Raw genomic sequence first — 17,501 nt, forward strand, 5'->3', positions numbered from 1 at the left:
TTGTCCCTTCCTAATCTGGACAAAATATCCCAAAGTCTGAGCAGACCTCTGCTAACCTTTCCATTTGCTCCTTCCTGAGTCCTGGCTTTCTCCACCAGCTCCGGGAGAGGGAGAGAAAGGAGAGAGAGAGAAGGGAGAGGGCATTCCCACCCAGGCTACGGCTTTTCATCACTATGCCTTACCTGTTCCTCTCCGCACTGCTTCATGCTTGAAGCCAAGACCAATGCCCGCTAGAGGATTGGTGTGAGCTGGCCCGGCCTTCACAGCTGCAGCATCCCCTCTGTGCTGGGCTGTACCAAGGGGCTGCCATTAGCACTCTCCTCAGGCAAGGAGTGGGCCAAGCGAGCTGACCTGCACAGAATCACTGTGGTCCCTCTGGCATCCTGAGCCTCTCCTGGGGACTAGCAGGCCCTCCCCCCAGAGCTTCGGGAGCCCTCAGACAGAGACAGGAGATGTGAAATTTGTGAGTGTTGGGAAATCACCGAAGTCTGAGGAAGAAGAAAGTCTCCAGGCCTGAGGCAACCCACTTCCCCTCGAGTCACTTGTTCTTGTCTATTCGGACTCCCTGCTCAGTGAGGGAGTGGGCCTGAGGAATGGACCTCTGGCTGTCTGGGGAGGGGGCAGCAGAGGCCTCACAGACGGTGCTGGATCCTCTTTGTAACTTGTCCAGAATGACAAGCTCCCTTGCACCTCATGGAAAGGAGGCTGATAGAGAGGACAGAGCACAGGTTCTGGAGACAGAGCTGGGTGTGCATCCCTTCTCCACCACAGTGATTTAGGTAACATCTCAGAGCCTTGAGGTGACAGAGAAGGAAGGACAGGGACTCTGGACCCAGAGAGGGCACCAGAGAGACCTGGCTGCACAGCCCACTTCCTGGGTGCAAAGCAGCGAGTACCTTTACCTCTCCGAGCCTCAGCTTTCCCTTCCATAAAATAGGAGAGGTAATAGCGCGAATAATTAACAACATTCTAGCCTACTCCCTGGCACACGGGAAGGACTCTAGGTGTTTCACTCATGATGAGTCTTATCTCCATCATCACTGTCGTCCCCATTTCTAACCTGCCGTGTCTCTCTTCTAAATGGGCTCCAAGGACTGTCCATCTTGGCCACACTTACTGGAGCGTTCTTTCAAGGGAGCCTAATATTTAGCTATACCTTAATTCAATCTCTATGTTTCTGTAGATATTTATTCTCCCGACTGGGAGTGAACATCATTTAAAAAAATGCTGCTACCTCTAAGAATGATTTTAAATATTCCTTTCCACGGGTGCTCTGTGTTTTTGTTTTTGGTTTTTGGTTTTTTTTGCTCGCAAAGTACTCACCAACATGCAGCCCCCCACAGGTCCAGAATCTTCTCCCTCTGCTCCATCTTCCAAGGCCCTGCTTCAATTCCAGCTAATTCCACGGCCTTTTTTTTTTTCCTTAAGATTTCATTATTTATTTTAGAGAGAGAGTGTGTGAGCGAGCAGGGGCATGAGCGTGGCGTAGTTGCAGAGGGAGGGGGAGAAGCAGACTCTGCACTGAGCAGGGAGCCCAATATGATGTGGGGTTCGATCCCAGGCAGACACTCAACCCACTCAGCCACCCGGGCACCCCCACAACATCTTCTTTGACTACCCTACGCAGAAATGATTTCTCTCTTTCCTTCTCTTTTGAAATAGCTTTCTGTCATCGACCACTGTTTGGTGATTTGAAACACCAGATGACCTCTCCCTGCAATGGTGGAGTTTTGAACAGTAGGGCTATGCCCTGTCGAGAACAGTGAGTTCCTGAGAGCTCTTAGGTCCCCGACCCTGTGCAGAGCACTTGCCTGGGTGGCCTGGGTGGATGACTTGTGCCTCCAGAGCTCCTTGGGCTGTTTCCCAGGTGCTGGGCCTGGAATGAAATGCAGATCTCCTAGTAGCTCAGAATGACCTGGAGAGGCTGGAGCAGGGACAGTGGGGCTCCTTTGTGCCTAAGATGCGAACTCTGCACGGCCAAAGCTGCCCTTGGAAAGGCTTCAAGAATGGAGGTTCTCGGGGACTAAGATAGTGTCACTCAGTAAGTGCAACAGAGCCTGATGCTTTCCTCAAGCACCAGAACGGAGAGCTGTGCGTGAATGTGGGGCCTGGAGCATTAGCTCAAGCGGAGAACCCGTGTTTAGAGACTGCGACGTTTCACAAATGTATTTGCTTTTATGCACTGGATTTGCCCTCTGCTGATGAGGGGCACATCCTCTGAGAAGTGCGAGGGTCTGAGAGCTGCTCAGAGAGCGGTGGGTGCCGGTGTCCCGCCGTAGGGCCACTCCGGAGAGTGTACTCTTTGGGTAGAGGATATGGGGGAATCAATGGTGCCTGGAATCTATGGGGAAAACCACAGCCGATAGAGCCTGTGGCATCATCAAAAGCAGTTGCTATTTGTGAGCTTTTGATTTTTTTTTTAAGTTTATCCTGTTAACTGCATCTAAAGTTTATGTATATATGAGACAATTCCTGTTTTCCTATTTTACGGATATGGAAACTGAGACTCCTCAATTTTAAGCCCTTGTGTGGGGTTTCACAGTGTGAAAACAATCCCACCAGAAGTGAAACCTGGGTGTGCCCAGTGCACACTCTCAGCCCTGGGTGCCCGGCTCCCTCCTGGAGAATCGTCTCCTAACTCCATGGAAGCTGAAGGAACGTCATCCTTATCCTTTCAGGAGAGACTTCAGGATGGTTGGAAAGCGTTACAGGGCCATGCTCCTTACCCCGCAGTTTGCTGATGGAGGAGCTTATGTATATTTGAGGTCAACTGTCAAAATCGGTTTTCATCTGCAAAGACCCAGCCAAGCAGGACGGCGGTATGACTATCTGGGTGCCAGGATTTTTAATGGAAATGCACTTGGGCTCACACCGGAGTCTAAGTCCCCTTCACTGCCCCTCCCATGGGGCGGGGGTGGCCAGGAGGCCAGGACAAGGGCAAGATTACCACCCTGGTCGCTCTAGCTACCTCTCCAGCCCCCAGAGCTGGGCTTCCTTGTTTACTTATTTAGAGCCGAGCAGAGGAAGTGGTAAAGGAAACTTGCTGAGTCGTTTTCTGAGAAGAGACCATATTTGTTCGCAGAGGAAGCCGTTGCTTTCTGGGATCTGGTTAGAGCCGAAAAGACGTGTGCTCCAACAAGGGGGTTCCAGAAGGTAACTGGGAGTTGGAAGAGCCAAGGACATCCCCGTGCTCTGGATTCGGGGTTCTCTGTCCATGGGTGCAGCACCCTCGCTCCGCCTGTGAGTTCTATCCCAGGAGCACAGCCATGGCATTGAAGAATGTGCCCTTTCGCTCGGACGTCCTGTCCTGGGACCCCGACAGCCTTGCAGACTATTTCAGGAAGGTGAGCCTTACTCTTGGGTCAGTGTTGAGGCTGGCGGCCCTCGGCGGGCTGGACGGAGGCTTGGAGGAGGAGTTTGGGCAGAACATGAGAGGTGTAAAACAGAGCGGGGACCATCCAAGCCCGCAGCAGCATTACCAGCTGAGCGAGCGGGGTGTAGGTGAACGTACACACCGAGTGCACCAGGCGATGAGTTCTGGGGAGAAGGGGGGCCTCAGATGGATGTGCGCCCACTAAGTGCCAGGCCTCTAGTTTGTGCTCCCTAGGCACTGTCCGGTTAACGCTCTCTGGGATCGCCATCCGCTTGGCTCAGCTGCAAAGCGGGCTCAGGGAAGTTACAATGGCCCAAAGCCCCAGGGACTACATGTGACACACCTTTCTGGCTTCAGAGTCCATGCTCAGAGACTCAGAACTGCTGTAACCACTAATGAGATCGAGGCTGCTTACTAGAAAGGGGTGAATGGAGCCCTGGGCATGGGAGAAAGCAAAGGCAGGGCAGGTGGGCTGGAGAAGGCTAGGACGGACAATGCCAGAACTGGAGTCTGGGCAGTCATTGCTCCTACCTGAAAGAGGGCTCCTCAAGCCCTTAGGGAGAACGGAGTCTTGCTGGCGCTTTCGGAAGGTCTTATGAACTAGGTGGGAGGACAGCTATGAGCTCCAGGTTGTGATCGGTTGAGATAGCTGGGGAAACTGAGACACCTAAGAGGAAGAATTTCACCAGCAGGGTCAGAGGCCAGGCTTGTGGCCGACCCGAGACGGGAGTGATACTGTCCTGCGTTCTGGCCCTGGAGGGGCTGCTCAAGGACCCGTGTGCTTGGTCATCTGCTGGGGGGACCACAGGCCACACATCTGCTTGGGGGAGATCCCAAGCCACATGACTCAGGGACTCTCCAACCCTGTTCAAGGGCTGTCCTTCAGAAGGGACATCTGAGCTTCTAACAACCCTGTCCCTGGGGGCTTCGACGGAAATCAGTTGGCACTCCAGATGGTTCTAAAGATGTGATATTAAAGTCAAGACTTTCAAGGTCATTTGAGTCAACTTTGTTTTTCCTGGGAGTGGAATGGGCTCTCTGGGACACAGAGACACCTGGGGTCTTTATAGTGCCTCTCTGCTCCCCCTCCACCTACAGGAGAGACCTGTGCGGATGTAGAAGCGCGTGTGGCGTGAAAGGGGCACAGCTCCAGGCCCTGTTATTTGCTGCTTTGTGTGCATCTCGTTTTTGTTCTTCTTTCCTCCGAAAGGTCGCAATAAGCTTAGGTTTCAGCACTGTGGGGGCAAAGATGGTTGGGACAACTGGCTTTTGAAGTGTTTTTCTTAAATGTAGACCAAATAGGTTAGGACAAGAAGGTGACATTTGCCAAGATGCTATAAAGTGGCATGTTACGTCCATTAGAGAAAAGAGAAAATGCTGAGAATTGGTGAGAGGATCCTGGGAATGGACTGAAAGGCCCAGACAGGCCCCATCGTCAGTGTGAGAAGAACTGTATGACAACAATGCCACAGCACAATGCATGGGCAAATCCCCTCCTAGTGCGGGGAGACGGAAGATAGGTCAGGGGTGACTCAGGATGATGGCCAGCTGCCTGGGCTGGGGAAAGACAGAGCCTCCTTCTTGGAGACCCCAGACCCTGGGACACATCTGTAGCACTGGAACAGGTTCCTTCGCCCGACACAGAAAGGAAGAAAGAAGGAAGGAAGGAAGGAAGGAAGGAAGGAAGGAAGATGACGGTAGGATGAGGAGATTAAAGGGAATCTGTGATCTGGAAATTCCCATCCCCCACAGACTCAGATGGATGTCCTTCAAATCCTGGGCACTGAATTTCCTCAGAGAGAACATAGCAAGTGAACTGGCCACGAAGTCATTTGGGGATGGATCTTAGTCATCAAGGATCCCGTTCAAAGAATCCATGACCAGGTACAATTACTACCGAAGCGGAGAGGTTCGTCCCCCTTCCGAGACACCTCCCAGGCAGCTCTAGAGTGAGACACTTTGCTTGGAATCCTGGCTCTACCACCTGCCAGCTGGTGACCTTCCCTTCTTTACTTCACCTCTCTGAGCCTCAGCTTCTTCATCAACAAACTAGAGACAGTCACAGCAACTACCCTCATGGCGTTGTTGAAAGAATGAAAGGAGATATGGTGTGGCAGCACTCAACAGATTGCGGGGGGTCAATTTATGTTTGATAGTCCCTTTTCCTGCCGTTCATCGGCCCTAGCTGGGGATGCCCAGACAGATTGACAGGACTTTGTGTCTTACCTAGATACGTGGAGCTCATCCTTTGTCTGGAATGCAAGTCCCTGAGGACAGAGTTCATGTTTTGGATTTCTTTAATCCTTCCAATTTCTTTCTTTCTTTCTTTCTTTCTTTCTTTCTTTCTTTCTTTCTCCCTTCCTTCCTTCCTTTCCTCTTTCTCTCTTTCTTTTTTTTTAAGATTTTCTTTATTATTTGAGGGAGAGAGAGAAAGAGAGAGCAGGGCGAGAGGCAGAGGGAGAAGCCGACTCTCCACTGAGCAAGGAGCCTGATGTGGGGCTCGATCCCAGGGCCTTGGGATCATGACCTGAGATGAAGGCAGATGCTTAACTGACAGAGCCATCCAGGTGCCCCTAACCCCTCCAATTTCTTTTGATTTGGCAAGAGAGCACCCCTGGGCCATGCCGTGGTAAGGCACTGAGTCAGAGCCATTTCTAATCCCAGCTATGCTCCCAAACCACTGTGTGACCTTAGGCCAATCCCTTCCCCTCTCTGGGTCTCAGTTGTCCCATCTACAACACCAGGTGCCTGCTCAGACCACTGCTTTCAAAAGCTGGGTCCTCATAGAATCCTCTGTGTGCTTGCTAAAAAACACAGTTTCTAGCCCCCAGGCCCAAGTATTAATGAATCAGAATCAAACTTCTGGGGAGGCCCCAGTCCACAGGACTATCTGTCTGTGTAGAGTCAAAGTCACCAATCTGCAAAGTCAGAGCTTTATCTGACAATGATGACAGTGAATGATGAATTAAAGACAGTTGAATATTCCAAGAACTTCTACCCCATTGCATGGAAATAGAAGGAATGCTCATGGTGCCTCAGATGTTGCTCATGTTCCACACTGACCTCAAAATCAGCTTTTCCTGAGTTTTCCAACGTTTATCCCACCCTTTCAAGCCAAGAGACTACAACAATTATTTTCACTTTTTATATTGATTGACCACTAAAAAAAAAAAAGACCATAATTTGCCCCCAGAAGAAGCCTGCCACAAACTGTGAGCCTCACCCTTGTGAGAAGAACCAAAGATTCTCCAGGATAGACTTTTCACCTTAAATACTCCAGCCCAAAGTATCACCTTTGGAGATTTTTCAAATGCAAATTCTTAGGCCATTGAAAACAAGGTGAAACAGAAAACTGAGAAGATTGTCAACTGAGGTGACTCTTTGGGAAAGCAACCAAGTTCATTCCTGTTGATCTTGTGACCTATTCTGAGGATCCAGCTTAATTTATCTTAAATAGAGCAAAAAACAAAAAAACAAAAACAAACAAACAAAAACCAAAAAACTGTGTGCAGAAGGATATCCATGTTGTTCTTTCTATGTTTTTGATCTCGATGGTGTATCATGTCCACTTAAATATGTTTCCTCTACTTACTGTAAGTTATCCTGTTACTAACAAAAAGGAGAACATTCATGGCAGAGACATTAAAGCCTAGTCCCGAGGCCCGATTGTCACCTCTGTCACCTGCTACCCATGGACCTCGTGCAAGTTATTTAACCGTCTGTACCTTTGACCCTGTCTGGAAGAAGTGAAAATTAAAGACTTAAGATTGGTTAAAATACACAGAAGAGCGCCTACCAGAGAGCAAGCTCTCAATAATTATCAGCTGTTTCTATTACCATAATTAGAACAGCAGTTTGGTAAAAAACCTAAATGATCAGCAAATAAAGGAGTAATTAAAGAAGATAATATTTAGAATAGGTTTGTGATGACATGAGGCAGTGCCTCGATCATCATCTTAAGGTAATTTAAGAGTAAAAGTTAGGATAATAAGATTAAATGATTAAGTGATAACCTCCATTATGTTTAGAGATATGCTCAGAATAAAGCACTATAGGAAACCCATCGAATATTCTCCAAGGTTGTCTTTTGGTGGTGACACCATGATTGCTATTTATTTTCTTTTTCTCACCTCTTCTCTGTGTGTCTGAGGAGCATGTGGCTAGACTTTGTAGGCTTGAAGGCACTCTCTTTTTGTAGAAGTTGGCCCCAAAAACTTCGACGGAGGCAATGTCTCCATTTCAGAGAGTCCCAAGGGCAAGTGAAAGCAGAGCTGAGGTAGGCATGGGCCCATCTGTTAGATAGTGGGGGGAAGGCGGGTAGGGGTCTGGCTAGCCACAAGTACCACAAATTGCTAAGCTTTGGGGGCAGGCCAGTAAGGGGAACTAATAGCATGCACCTGCCCACCACTGACAGCACCTTCCTCTCCTCTTTGCAGCTGAACTACAGGGACTGTGAGAAGGCAGTGAAAAAGCATCACATCGATGGGCAGCGGTTTTTGGTAAGTGCTGGTCAGTTTGACACATTGAGACCAAACCTATTCCACACATTAACCAATCATGGCAGAGCCAACTGGTCTACCCTGCTCTTGGGTCAAGGCCAGTCTTCAGAATCTCCACATAACCATCTTTGCCATCTTCTGAGGTTTTGTATGGCCCTTGCTGTCATCATCTCTCAGGATCCTATTATCCAGGATACCTCCCAGGTCTTTCACTCATACCAAGATGCATTCTAAAGTCAAAGTATAAGGAGGAATCCAAGTACGGTTCACACACACATGCACACACACACCCCTTGAAAATCTTTTCAAATGCCATCCATACTTTGAGAAACCTAAGGGGGAGAAAGACCATTTGGTAGAACAGAAGATCCTTTTTTCCCATCTCTCATTCTGGAGTACATACTCACCGAACGGGATAAAGGGTGAAATCACTCTCATCATTCATTACATCCCTTGTTCTCTCTACTAAATTCACATGTTTTTTGCCAATTAAACACCCTTGTGATAGGACTCTCGCTACTCCCTTATACTGCAAAGAGCTTTAATATAATACTAAGATGCGGTTGTACGTGAAGGACTAAGCCCTCAATTGGAAAGAGATGTAGCCCTTAGAAGTGGGAAGTGGCTGGGAGGTAGTCTGAGCATTTCCCCTGAAATGCTACATTTGCCCGTGGGAAAGACAGACCCCGGCTGTACCAATCTACCCCCTCCCATTTCATGCATCCTTGACCTTCAAAAAGAAGTCAGAGCAAGACTTCAAAAGTCTCATGAATAGACACTCCAAATCCTAATTTGGATTAGGAATGAGGACGATAAGGTAAATTGTGCTTCCTTGCAAGGCATGGCTAGCAGCAGCCAGGTCTATAGCCATGAGACCTCAGCCTTAGAAGGGACCAGAGACATTGCAAACTCTAGCTTTCTGCCCAGCACTCCAGTCCATTTTCTATATTGCATTTCTGCCATTAATGACTGCTTGAATACTTTTAGGGATGGCGTGCTCACTACCACACATATTCATCTCCCCTTTCTAGGCAACTCTTAAGTTTCATACTGAGACTGAACTGTACCCTACTGGTCTTTTTGCTTTCATGTGCCATGTAAGACATGTGTATTCTCTGTTTCACCTACATCATGCTGGAATTTACCCATCCATTCACTTCACAAGCATTTTTCTGGGCTCCCTTTACATACTGGACCTTGCCACATCCTGGGAATATAGAAATGACTAAGGTGTGGTTTCTGCCTTCCAAAAGCTTGTTTTATGGCAATAAGATATCTTTGGGAAGGCTCCAACCACCCTATTTGCAACTGAGGAAAAATGTAGAGAGGTGTGATGTGAATTTTCAAAGTCCCATACCTAGTTATTGGACTAAAGCATACACTTAATTTACTTTAACACTGCATGATTTTTTTAACAATGTTATTTCTTCATACTGAGCCTTGAGCCTGGGGAAAACCTGGAGTTTTGCTGTTGTTGATCTTGGCACCTTAGTACTAAATGTAAATATTTCCTTCTGGTGCCTTTACCACTGGGAACTGAGATCCAAGACTCATCAGTGCTGAGTGGACCGGGAGTAAGACCTCTTTGCGGGTGGTCCTGCTTGTAGCCCTGATGCTCTGGGGTCACCTTAAGCAAGCACTTGCCTTCTCTGAGCTTCTCTCTTCTCCTCCTGAACAGAAGCACGTTGGACCGGGTCACAGTGGGTGACAGTCCCTTCCAGTCGCCACAACACTCCCTGTGTGAAACTTGGGCCTGCTAGGACAGGGCTGTTTCCATGGCTAAGAGATGCTCTTGGAGCAGCTGTCTTGTCTGCTCCCATATCCAGGACCTGTCAGTCCCGGGACACTGTGGCGTATTCTGCTTATCATGTGAACAGGAAGAAGTGGAAAGCAGGGCACTAGGAACCAGAAGAACGGGGAGCAGAGCCTGGTGTCTAGTCCCGCAACTGGGGTATTTGAAGACAGCTTCTGCTGAATCCCCACTCCACCCCAGCTGCTCTGGGTATAGCGCGAGCTCTGAGGGGAGCTCTGATCTCTCATCCATCACTCCCGGTGTTGTAATATCCGGGACCGTTCTGCTCCTGAAGACAGCAGAGGAAGTCCGCATTCTCTCTGTTTCTCTTCGTTGCTGGGGCTAGTAGGTCGCTTGCATGGGTGTTGCTGCTGTTTTGGTTTCCTAGTGAGAAGAGAAGAACCTTGTCTGGTAGGGATGGGGGTGCCGTACTTCCAGAAAGTTGAAAGAGAGGAAGAAAAGTGTTTGGAACTGTGTCAGTTAGGAAGGCATGTGGCTGCCTTTAACAGAAACCTGACCACAGAGGCTTTACCGAGCAGGGGTTTATCTTTCTCAAGCGATAAGGAATCTAGAGCAGGCTCTAGGGGCTGGTGAGCGGCTGAACACAGTCCCTGGGAATCCGGGCCCAGCACATCCCCCCAACTAGTCTATGGAAAACACTTGTGGCTTCTGCCCCAGGGGCTGCAGGTTGGCTGTGTCATGTCAGGACCTCACATCCACATTCCAGGCAGGAGGAAGCAGGGCAGGGCCAAGAGTAAAAGGCACAAAAATGTGTGGGGAATGCTTCCCCTCCTTTTCAGGAAAGCAGTAATTTTCCAGATGTTCCATCCCATAGACCTCAGGTTATATCTCACGGGCCGCACCCGAGTCCCATGACCTCTACTATTGCTGGGAGGTGTAGGGTGCTCAGTATTTCGGACATGGTATGTTTACTGCCCTGAATGAAATCCGGGTCCAGGCAGCAAGGGAGCAAGAGAGAGTGGACAGTGGGCCGGCACACAGCAGCGCCCGCAGTCTCCTCCCCAGGCAGGGCCCCTCTTGAGGACACACTCAGCTCCTAGTTTTGGGAGTGATCATACAGGTAACCCAGAGTGGCTGGACATTTTAGAAGGAGGTAGGGGAGGGGTTACATCACACAGCACAACTCTCTAAAAATCCTTTTAAACATCTCTCCTCTTTCCTCCCCATCCCTGTTCCTGTTCTAAAGGCCTATCTCCTCCCTAACTTCCTGTTCTCCTGTGTCTCCAGCCACACTCAAGTCCACCTTCTTCTTCATAATCTTGCTCAGATTCCCTCAGGCTACATCCCCAACACGGCCAAACAGAAGGCAAGGGCCAGGCCCCCCAACCCGTATGCAGCCACAGCCCCCTGGCAGCCCCCAGGAAACCTGCACTCTCCAAGCCACTCTGAACGTGAATTTTGGCATGTCCCTGAGAGGGGCTGGTGTTGGAGGAAGGAGAAGCTCTTGCTTAAGGACTTTAAAAAGAAGAAAAGAGAGGGGCACCTGGGTGGCATGGTCCAACTCTCAGTTTCGACTCAGGTTGTGATATCAGGGTCTTGAGCCCCATGTCAGGCTCTGCACTCAGCTCAGAGTCTACTTAAGACTGTCTCTGCTGGGGGCCTGGGTGGCTCAGTCCATTAAGTGTCTGACTTTAACTTGGGTCATGATCTCAGGGTCCTGGGATCCATCTCCATGCCAGGTTCCTCACTCAGCAAGGAGTCTTCTTCTTCCTCTCCCTCTGTCCCTGCCCTCCTAAAATAAATAAATCTTTAAAAAAATTAAAATGAAAAAAGAGAGAAGTTAAGAAGCTTGACCAAAAGCCCGATTGTCTCAGGATTCTGGACAGACTCCAGCCCCAACCCTGCTGCCAGGGGCCTGGGTCAGACACTGCACCCAAGAGGGGGAGCCCATGAGCCCAGTGGACTCATCACTAAGATGCCCCAGCTCCTGCACCCCTGGGCTGGAAGGGAGCACGCCCAGCTCTTTCCCATAGGTAGCCAACAACCTGCCAGGTGGCTCCCAGCCCAGGAGAGGAGCAGAGAAAAAACTAACCAGCCAGCCAGACCCCAGTTTATTATTATTTATTATTTATTTTCTTTCTTTCTTTTTTTTTTAAGATTTTATTTATTTATTTGACAGAGAGAGAGAGAGATCACAAGTAGGCAGAGAGGCAGGCAGAGAGAGAGAGAGGGAAGCAGGCTCCCCACTGAGCAAAGAGCCCGATGCAGGGCTCCATCCTGGGACCCTGAGATCATGACCTGGGCGGAAGGCAGAGGCTTAACCCACTGAGCCACCCAGGTTCCCCATTTGTTATTTATTTTCACACAGATTATTCACATAAGATATATTATTCCCAGAGGAGGGTGTGTCAAGCATCGACCCAAGCTCATGACACACATGATCTCATTCAGGGCTCATAATCCCTGAAAGGTGGCCCTTACTAGTGTTATGACTCCTATTTTACAGATAAGGAAACTGAGGCTCAGAGAGCTTAAGAGTATTCCCCAAATCAGACTGCTGTTCAGTGGATGGACCAAGATCCCAACTTAGCCTGTCTGACTACAGAGATAACAGCCCAACCACCCGTTTCCCAGCCTCGGTTAGAACATCAGCGGATCCCTTTCTATGGCTCAACATTAGCTCCCTGGAAAGTGTGCTTGTGTTTCTGCTATTGGCAGTCTTCCTCTCCTGCTCTGGGGCACCTTCTTGTCTTATCCTTCCCACCCTCTTCCCCTCCAGCATGGTCACCATGTCCCTCAAAGAGATCAGACGTGGGAAGAGGAAAGTCTGGAGGAAGAAAATTGACCATGGATGCCACAGAGCAGGGCTCCAGCCCTAGCTCCATCACCTACAAGTTGAAATTCCCTTAATATCCTAGAGCCTCAGCTTTCTCACGTGTAAAATGGGAACACCCGTGGTTCCTAAAGTACGGGGTTGATGTGAGGGTTAATCAGGGTGGGAGTAAGGCTGAATCCTAGTGTCAGTTCTTACAAACATGAGTTTCTTTCTCCTTAGCCCTCTCTGTTCCCTCAGGAAAACCTCTTCATTGCATCCCCACATCTAGAGAATGCTACTAATAACCCTGATGGGAGAGATTTGGGGGTCCGTTGGTATAAGGGCCCAGGCCCCTTCTCCAGGCTTCTGTATATGGAAATATACAGGGGTAAGAGCCTAGGGGAGAAGTCACACCGTGACCAAATTTAGTTCACAAAGCAGGTTGTTTGGTTCCACAATTTAACACTCGTTGTGTTCATTTGCTCAACCTAAAATTATTGGTCGATACTTCGAACTCGGGAAATGCCACCTCAAATCCAGATTTGGGGATTCCCTTTGAAAAAGCAGATCTGAACAGACTGAGGGTTGCTGGGGGGAGTGGGGATGGGATAGGGTGGTGGGGATATGGACATTGGAGAGGGTACATGCTATGATGAGTACTGTGATATGTGTAAATCTGGCGAGTCACAGACCTGTACCCTTGGGGATAAAAACCCATTATATGTTTATTTAAAAATTAAAAAAAAAAAAAAGCAGATTCTGGCCACACCAGGCCCATAGACGTTTTATGCTACGTCTGGAAGCTGCCGCTTCAGGTAGGTGAGGGGAGGTGGACTCTTGGGTTTGCTGCAGTCCCCACTACTCCATTTCACACCTCACCCCACTCACCCAGCCCAGGGCCCTTCCTGTGTGGGTTGTAACCTGCCCGCATGTCTTCATTTCAGAACCTGACAGAAAATGACATCCAGAAGTTTCCTAAGCTCCGTGTGCCGTAAGTACTCCCCCCGAATTCCTCCTGTGTTGGGGAATGAGGCTGGAATGGGAAGTCTCCAGGGAGCGCCCAGACAGTTAATCTATGACTGTTGGTTTGAATTAGGAGAGTGAGCAGGAAGGGGAGAGGCAAGGGCAGCGTGCGGGAAAGAGAAGTTTCATGACAGGTTGAGAAAAAGCAGCAACAGATTCAGCCCAGCTGGTGCGTTGCCCGCTCTTGCCAAAGACAAGTCCAACTGGGGAGTGTGTTTTCATTTCCTCTCTCCCAGTGGGGTGGCTTGGGCACCAGAGTCATGAGATCAGCTTCGTGACAGCGTCACACCAGATCAATGATTGCTCAAGCTTTCTGGACCTCAGTTTCCAGCTTTGTAAAATGACAGAGCTGGACTAGATGGAGAATGGCCGTAGACATCATTCTGTCTGTCAATACTCATTGCTTGAATGGCTTCCAGGGGCACCGTCCTCAGAATAATCCCAAGCAAGGGGGCGTGACGCATTACCGAGGTCCCACTTGGGTGCTGAAGTGAGATGCCTTGTGCACCTTGTGCCCTGTGTTTTCATCCCTCTAGTAAACGTCTCACACGCTCAAATGCTTACCGGAGCCAGGTGGGTGATACAAATGTATAAAATGGGCCAGGTTGAACAATACAAAGTCCTCTCAACTTCTTTTTCATTTTACCACCTTTGGATAGACTATGGGTATGAAGAAATATATCTCCACTATAAGAAAAATAATAGGGCAAGAAAAATAATGATGAGGAAAGAGGTCATCAACACAAAGCCTCACTGTTGGTGAAAAACTAGGGAGTGGTGAAGACGGCGGCAAATCAGATAATATTTTCCATCCTGAGAGAGCCGCAACTAGTTGGCTCCAGTCCATTTGGACCCAATGATGCCTAATCTTCGAACTTACCAAAAATCCCCAGAAATATCGGTTTTGTGTAATGTATTATTAATATATATCATAAGCGTGTAATAAAATATATCTGTGTAATATATATGTGCCTGGTCTTGGGTGCACTTGGGTTTGCATCTCCTGACCCCCATACAATGCTAATACTTCCCTCATTTAATGGGCTGCTCCCAGATGCAGAGATAATGTGTCAGGCCTTTGTTAATTATTCAGGCTACAGATATAAGGGACAGAATCTCCACTGAGGACACTCACGTTCTAGTGGGAGGGTCAGATATACAAAGCAATCCCACCACGATTGTAACTGTGTTGTGGTACATGCAGGTACACGTTCTGTGGGGACGTAGGAAGACATGAGTCACTTTCCCTGTGACATTCAGGGAAGACTGTGGGGAGGCAGGGAAGCTAAGGTGGATCCTGACATACACCAGGAAGGGTCAGATTAAAAAAAAAAAAAATGGGTTGGCATTCTAGGAATGGGCAATGCAAAGGCATAGGCCCCAGGGAGTTGAATGGAACAGCCAGTGGTCAGGGGCAGGTCAGGGAAGCTGGGGCGCACACCAAGCAAAGAGTCAGTAACTGGTCATGCATGAGAAGGGTCCTGTGACCTGTTCTGAGGAGCTTAAGAGGCTTGGGGAGGTGAGGACTAGAGGGACAACAGGGAGATAAAGCTGGTGTCTTGGCTTTCTCTGGGCAGTGTAAAAGATGTCAGGGGAGGGTCCAGCCTCAGGCAGAGAAGCCAGCAAAGGGGTGAGGGGCATGAACCCACTCATGGGGTAGGAGCCTCGGCAAGGACAGTGGCCCTGAACATGCAGGGCAGAGGGGATTGAATCAGAGCAGTGGAAGGAGAAAGATAAAGGAGGCACTTTCAGCTTGGACGATCCTTTTTTACCTTAAGGCTGAGCTGGGTTGGTGTCTGGAGCTATGCTGGAGTGTCTGGAGGAGGGGGCGTGTGACAGGTGGTTGCTAGTTATTGTGGAAGGAGGATTGTAAACACTTGTATTGGGGTGCAGGAAGGCTGGGGCATTCCCTTAACCATTTGAAAATGGAAACAAAATGTCCCTCCAATGTGTGCATGTGTGCCCCAACAGCTAGGAAGCTGCCCACGGAACATGAAGGGGAATGGGGAGTAGCAGGGAAGGCATCTAGGGAAGGTCCGGGCTGCCCTGACTCTCGAAGAGTCACCGACCTTGGCGGATGTGGATAACAAGCGCCAATCCCAGCTCTGCGTATGAGGGCTCTGCGCCAGGCATGAGTCTCTCGTCCACTCTCAGTTTCCCAGTCTGTAAAACAAAGGAATGCAAGAGGGGAGGCTCGCTCTTCTGAAGGTTATAGTTTTAGGTATGAACAGGCAGACAGGAGAGCTTAGCGAGGGGAAGGGCAGGCTGCAGGTCAGAGTGCTTGAGACTCGGGGCTTCCATTCACTAGCTGTGAGTCTGCGAACAAGTTATCTGGGTTCCTCAAGCCTCAGCTTCCTCATCTGTAAAATGGGGATAATAGCAGAATCTACCTCAGAGAGTCAGCCGGAAGGTGAGAGGAAATAATGGGGAAATAATAGTACACACCGAACAAGGGTTAGCGGTTCCTGTTATTTTATGCAAAATCCCAATGAGTACAATTCTCAGTTTTTCCTAGTCATGCTATCCCGAAGAGGGGAGGATTGAGGACTAGAAAGCATGGGTTTTGGAGCAAGAGAGAGCCAAGTTCTAAAGCGGGCCCTGCCTCCTACCAACCGTGGGACCCTGGGACGTGGGACCCTGGGACATGGGACCCATCAACCCTTGGAGCTTGGAGGGAAGAGAACTCATTCTGGGGGAGTGCTGGATTTTAAAGGAGGTGCTGTCCTTGGTGCAAATAGAGATTCGATACTGATTTGTTTTCTTCCCTTGTATATAGGTTCATTGGCCATAATCATTACCCTAAAGGGCTATGGGAAAGAAATTGTGTTTATGTACAGCAGACCAAAACAAATTACACTCCTCTGAATATCGGGATTTTCTTCCCACATGCTTTAAAAAACAAACAAACAAATCTCTATTAAATAGATTTGTAAGTAGGCAGATACTGGTGAGGAAGTCTTTGTCTGCAGATATAGCTACTCTCTAGGATAGTTCCTCCCAGAAACACCCCAAATACTATAATGGAGGAGAGTTTTTATTATTATTTTTTTTTAATTTTTATTAATCTGACAGACTGAGATCACAAGTAGGCAGAGAGAGGAGGAAGCAGGCTCCCTGCTGAGCAGAGGGCCCAATGCGGGGCTCCATCCCAGGACCCTGGGATCATGACCTGAGCCAAAGCCAGAGGCTTTAACCAACTGAGCCACCCAGCCCCTGAAGGAGAGTTTTTTTTTTTTTTTTTAAAGATCTTATTTTGACAGAGAGAGATCACAAGTAGGCAGAGAGGCAGGCAGAGAGAGAGAGGGAAGCAGGCTCCCTGCTAAGCAGAGAGCCCCATGCGGGGCTTGATCCCAGGACCCCAGGATCATGACCTGAGCCGAAGGCAGAGGCTTTAACCCACTGAGCCACCCAGGCGCCTCTGAAGGAGAGTTTTTAAATAAAACAATCTGTTGTTTCCTCCTTTATAGGGACTGGCTTAAAGCCCATGGTACAGCTGAGCCTTATCTGGCTCAATCAGTAGAATACATGTCCAAGTCTGCTGATGCCTATTTGGAGGTTATTTTTTATACGATAAGTTTTATATTTAAATCCATCATGTAACCTTAAAAAAAATAAGGAGAAGGGAGTGTGGGGTAGTGGTGTAGACGACAGATAGATGTTGGAGGGATCTATAGCGTGAGTTCTCACTGTACCCATTCCCGATGGTGGCATTAGGCTAGGAAAAGTGAAGATCCCATCAGAGAGGGATGCAGGGCTATCTGGTTTTCTGTCCATCCTCCTGCTGAAGCTGTAGGCCTCCTACTGGCAGAAGCAGCCTACCTGAGAAACAGCAGGGAAGGAAGGAGGGAGCGAGGACCGAGGCAGGGACCCAGAGGTAAGCAGGCTGTTCCTGGGCCCCTTAAAGAATGTGAGCCAGCCCCCACCACAGAAGGGCTACAGTGACAGGTCTGTCTCCCACATGCTCCTCTCCTCTCGCAGTCACGGGCTAATCCCTGTCCTGGTAGCCAGTCTTCCCCACAGGAGAACGGCCTCCTCTCA

The 17,501-nt window shown here is 49.0% G+C and overlaps 1 protein-coding gene across 1 annotated transcript in view; it reads left to right on the forward strand.

Annotated features, from left to right (window-relative positions):
• Window positions 1–3,083: 3,083 nt before the first annotated feature.
• LCP2 (lymphocyte cytosolic protein 2) overlaps window positions 3,084–17,501 on the forward strand; it is a 44,617-nt gene continuing 30,199 nt past the window's right edge. Inside the window, exons 1-3 of the mRNA XM_045999565.1 lie at window positions 3,084–3,344; window positions 7,810–7,872; window positions 13,385–13,431. Of these exons, the coding sequence (XP_045855521.1) occupies window positions 3,267–3,344; window positions 7,810–7,872; window positions 13,385–13,431 (188 nt within the window). The 5' untranslated portion in view covers window positions 3,084–3,266. The remainder of the gene's footprint in view (window positions 3,345–7,809; window positions 7,873–13,384; window positions 13,432–17,501) is intronic.

The sequence above is a fragment of the Meles meles genome, chromosome 3, assembly GCF_922984935.1.
Source record: "Meles meles chromosome 3, mMelMel3.1 paternal haplotype, whole genome shotgun sequence".
Lineage (NCBI taxonomy): Eukaryota > Metazoa > Chordata > Mammalia > Carnivora > Mustelidae > Meles > Meles meles.